At 57.5% G+C, this 5,000-nt stretch overlaps 1 protein-coding gene across 1 annotated transcript in view; it reads left to right on the plus strand.

The window, feature by feature from the left end:
• The first annotated feature begins 1,184 nt into the window (after positions 1 to 1,184).
• The window catches only part of LOC142476827 (polyserase-2-like), a 25,214-nt gene continuing 21,398 nt past the window's right edge, over positions 1,185 to 5,000 (plus strand). Inside the window, 8 exon segments of the mRNA XM_075581983.1 lie at positions 1,185 to 1,342; positions 1,344 to 1,556; positions 1,558 to 1,597; positions 2,928 to 3,049; positions 3,051 to 3,095; positions 3,880 to 3,915; positions 3,917 to 4,124; positions 4,541 to 4,691. Coding sequence (XP_075438098.1) covers positions 1,277 to 1,342; positions 1,344 to 1,556; positions 1,558 to 1,597; positions 2,928 to 3,049; positions 3,051 to 3,095; positions 3,880 to 3,915; positions 3,917 to 4,124; positions 4,541 to 4,691 — 881 coding nt within the window. The 5' untranslated portion in view covers positions 1,185 to 1,276.

A 5,000-nucleotide genomic window follows, 5' to 3' on the forward strand; every position in this document is an offset into this window, starting at 1 on the left:
CCCCCTAGAGACACACACACAATAATCCCCCCTAGAGGACCCAAACACACAATAATCCCCCCTAGAGACACACACAAAATAATCCCCCCTAGAGACACACACACAATAATCCCCCCTAGAGACACACACACAATAATCCCCCCTAGAGACACACACACAATAATCCCCCTAGAGACACACCCCTACCACACACACACATCCCCCTGGAACATATTCTCCCATCCCAGACACGTGACCATCTGATGTCTCACGTGATACACTCCGTGGCTCACACATCTACTCACGTGGTCTCTGTGTACGTTCCAAGTGACACTATAACCCGCGAGTCCCCTGCGCACTGCCCAGCCCGGCTCCTCACCCGGCGCCCCCCGGAGGGCCCGGCGCCCCCCGGCTGTGGCCCTTGGACGCTCTGCTCCTGCTATTTTGACACTAGATGCTCAGACAGCTAAGTGCCTTTTTCACACGGATATGTCACTTGTACGTTAAGGTCATAGAAATATATATGGCACTGATACGGCTCCTAAATGTTCTCTGACCGGGCCCCTCAGGAGAACTACCCGGAGACCCTGTTATACAATGTAAGAAGGAATGTCCCATTGGGCCTGTCCCTCCCCCCTGCAAGGTGACACAGTGACACAGTGACACAGACACAAGAGACCAATGTCCCTCAGTCTGTCCCTCCCACTTCAGGGTGACACAGTGACACAGACAGAAGAGACCAATGTCCCTCAGTCTGTCCCTCCCCACTTCAGGGTGACACAGTGACACAGACAGAAGAGACCAATGTCCCTCAGTCTGTCCCTCCCCCTGCAAGGTGACACAGTGACACAGACACAAGAGACCACTGTCCCGCAAAGTCTGTCCCTCCCCCTGCAAGGTGACACAGTGACACAGACAGAAGAGACCAATGTCCCTCAGTCTGTCCCTCCCCCTGCAAGGTGACACAGTGACACAGACACAAGAGACCAATGTCCCTCAGTCTGTCCCCTCCCCCTGCAAGGTGACACAGTGACACAGTGACACAGACAGAAGAGACCAATGTCCCTCAGTCTGTCCCTCCCCCTGCAAGGTGACACAGTGACACAGACACAAGAGACCAATGTCCCTCAGTCTGGCCCTCCCCCTGCAAGGTGACACAGTGAACAGTGACACAGACAGAAGAGACCAATGTCCCGCAAAGTCTGTCCCTCCCACTGCAAGGTGACACAGTGACACAGGCAGAAGAGACCACTGTCCCTCAGTCTGTCCCTCCCACTTCAGGGTGGACACGGACCGGATGCTTCTCACGCCCCGTCCTTGTGTCCTTGTTAGGAACCTGACCCTGAAAGACCCGCTGTCCTGGACGGTTGCACCTGGGTTTCTCCAAGCTGGGCGGTCCCCCGGAGGCTTCTGCGGTCAGCATGCGGGCGTCACGGATCCTGACTCACGAGGACTACACCACGTTCGTGACGGTCAGGACTTGGCGCTGGTCCGAGCTGTCGCGTCCGGTGACCTTCACGCGTTTCATCTCCCCCGTCTGCGTCCCCGAGGCGACGCACCGATTCCGGCTGCGCAAGGACCTGCTGGGTGTCCGGGCTTCAGGACGTCCGCGATGGGGGTAGGTGGGAACGGGGCAGGGGAAGAGGGGAGAAGAGAGGGGAGAAGAGAGTGGAGGTGAGAGGGGAGAAGAGAGGGGAGAAGAGAGGGGAGGGGAGAGGGGAGAAGAGAGTGGAGGTGAGAGGGGAGAAGAGAGGGGAGAAGAGAGGGGAGAAGAGAGGGAGAAGAGAGGGGAGAAGAGAGGGGAGGTGAGAGGGGAGAAGAGAGTGGAGGTGAGAGGGGAGAAGAGAGGGAGAAGAGAGGGGAGAAGAGAGGGGAGAAGAGAGGGGAAGTGAGAGGGGAGAAGAGAGGGGAGAAGAGAGGGGAGGTGAGAGGGGAGAAAGAGAGGGGAGAAGAGAGGGGAGAAGAGAGGGGAGAAGAGAGAGGGAAGTGAGAGGGGAGAAGAGAGGGGAGAAGAGAGGGGAGAAGAGAGGGGAGGAAGAGAGGGGAGAAGAGAGGGAGGTGAGAGGGGGAGAAGAGAGGGGAAAAAGAGGGGAGAAGAGAGGGGAAATGGGAGGGGAGAAGAGAGGGGAGGGGAGAGGGCAGAAGAGAGGGGAGGTGAGAGGGGAAAAGAGAGGGGAAAAGAGAGGGGAGAAGAGAGGGGGAGAGGGGAGGGGAGAGGGGGAGAAGAGAGGGGAGGTGAGAGAAAGTCAGGTAGAGGGGGGGGGGGTGACGTGTGCTGAGGGATTGGGTCTCTCAATCTCCCTCTTATTTTGTACACCCCCCTCATTCTGTCCTTTCTTTCTTCTCTTCCTGCGCCCCCTCCCTTCCCTCACCCTTGGGCTCCCCCTAACTCCTCTCTCTCTTTCCCCTTTCACCCTTACCTTCCCTCACCCTTGGTCACCCTCTTTTCTCTCTCTCTTCTCCTCTTCTCTCTCTCCTCTTCTCTCTCGCTTTCCCCCTCTCTGTCCTGTATCTCTCTTTCTTCCTTAACCCTATTCTCCCGTCTCTCTGCCCCACCCCCACTCACTTTGCCCCCCCCACTCACTATGCCCTCCCACTCTCTCTGCCCCACACCCCCACTCACTCTGCCCCACCCCCACTCACTTTGCCCCCCCACTCACTATGCCCTCCCACTCACTATGCCCCCTCCACTCACTCTGCCCCACACCCCCACTCACTCTGCCCCACACCCCCACTCACTCTGCCCCACACCCCCACTCACTCTGCCCCACCCCCACTCACTTTGCCCCCCCCACTCACTCTGCCCCACACTCCCACTCACTCTGCCCCACCCTCACTCACTATGCCCCCTCCACTCACTCTGCCCCCTCCACTCACTGTGCCCACACCCCCACTCACACTGCCCCACCCCCACTCACTTTGCCCCCCCACTCAATCTGCCCCCCCAGAGACCCTGGACAGCCTGCGTTCTCTGCAGAAGGTCGCTCAGACTCTGGTTGGCTGGCGGACATGTAACTGTATCTATAACTCCCACGAGATACCTGATCTGATGGACCCCACCCATCCCGGCATTGCTGTGCGTGGCGGAGAGTGACGGGGAGAAAGGGCCATGCCTGGTGAGTGACATCATGCTCTGTGTGTGTGTGACATCGCAGGGGATGTGCTGTGTGACATCAATGTGTGACAATCACAGGGGATGTGCTGAGTGACATCGTGCTCTGTGTGTGTGTGACATCGCAGGGGATGTGCTGAGTGACATCATGTGTGACATCACAGGGGATGTGCTGAGTGACATCGTGCTCTGTGTGTGTGTGACATCGCAGGGGATGTGCTGAGTGACATCATGTGTGACATCGCAGGGGATGTGCTGAGTGACATCATGTGTTGACATCGCAGGGATGTGCTGAGTGACATCACAGGGAATGGTAGGAGTAGGTGATGTATTTCTCACATTTGTTCCTATTTCTCTCTCCTACTTCTCTCCATTTTCCTCTCTCACCGTTTCTCTCTCCCTCTTTTATTTATCCTCTCTCTCTCTTCCCACCATTTTCCTTCTCTCCCCATCTCTCTCTCTCTTTCTTTCCCCCTCTCCCCCTGCGTTTCTCTCTTCCTCGCCGTCTCTCTCTTCTCCCCCTGCCCGTCCCCTCTCTTCTCCCCTCTCTCTCCCCTCCATCTCTTTCTCTCCATTCTTTTTCTCTCCCTCTATCTCTTTCCCCTCTCCCTCACTGTCTCTCCCTTCCTTTCTCTCCCTCTCTTCCCCTTTCTCTCCCTCTCTCCCCCTTTCTCTCTCCCTCCCTCCCTCTTTCCGTCTCTTTCTCTCTCCTTCCTCTTGCCCCCTGTCTCTCTCTCTCTCTTCCCGCCTCTCCCTCCGCCTCCCCTCCCTCTCTCCGTACCCCTCAGGGTGACTCCGGGGGTCCAGTGGTCTGTAATGAGGATGGGGGTCTGGTTTCTCGCCGGTATCATCAGCTTCTCCCAAGGATGTCACCTACGTGACAGTCCCACTGTCGTCACGGCCGTGTCCTCGTACCGGGACTGGATCCAGAACTGGGCCGGCTCCGGCGCTGCCTTCAGCCCGCAGAACATTACGGTCACCGATGATGTGGACACCAACAACTGCAGTGACCTCCTCAGCACCAAGAACCCAGGTAACCTCTAGGACTGGACACCAAACACAGCCCCTCTAGGATGGACTCAGACCCTGGCACCTCTACTCACTAAGCATGGCACCTCTACTCACTAAGCATGGCACCTCTACTCACTAAGCATGGCACCTCTACTCACTAAGCATGGCACCTCTACTCACTAAGCATGGCACCTCTATGACTAGACACCAAACACAGCCCCTCTAGGATGGACACACATCTTAGTCTGCAAACTAACCACAGCGCCTCTAGGATGGACACAGTCCCAGGCACCTCTAGGGCTAGACACAGACCATGGCACCTCTAGAACCGGACACAGACCATGGCACCTCTAGAACCGGACACAGACCATGGCACCTCTAGAACCGGACACAGACCGCCGGTTTACCCTACGATGCACTGATTGGTTCCTCCCGCAGGGTGCGGAGTCCCAGAGGTACGGGATGCTGGTCCTAGCAGTCCAGGGGCATGGCCGTGGCAAGTAGACCTGAGGAAAGACGGGCGCAGGGTGTGCGGAGGGGCACTGATCTCTGCGAGCTGGGCGATAACGGCAGCACACTGCTTCATGGGGTGAGATAACCCAACACTGAGTGCTGAGCAAGAGGGGGGGAGAGCAGAGGGAGGGGGGGGAGAAAGAGAGAGAGGAGGAGAGAGTGTGTGTGTGTGAGAGAGAAGAGGGGGAGTGTGTGGGGGTGTGAGAGAGTGTGTGAGAGGGACAGAGAGAAGGAGAGTGTGTGTGAGAGAAGAGAGGGAGCGTGTGTGTGAGAGAGAGAAGAGAGGGGGGAGAGAAGGAGAGAGTGTGTGTGTGAGAGAGAAGAGGGGGGGGGGAGAGAGGGGGTGAGTGTGTGCGTGTGAGAGAGAAGAGAGGGAGAGGAGGAG

The sequence above is a fragment of the Ascaphus truei genome, unplaced genomic scaffold (assembly GCF_040206685.1).
Source record: "Ascaphus truei isolate aAscTru1 unplaced genomic scaffold, aAscTru1.hap1 HAP1_SCAFFOLD_1749, whole genome shotgun sequence".
Taxonomy (NCBI): domain Eukaryota; kingdom Metazoa; phylum Chordata; class Amphibia; order Anura; family Ascaphidae; genus Ascaphus; species Ascaphus truei.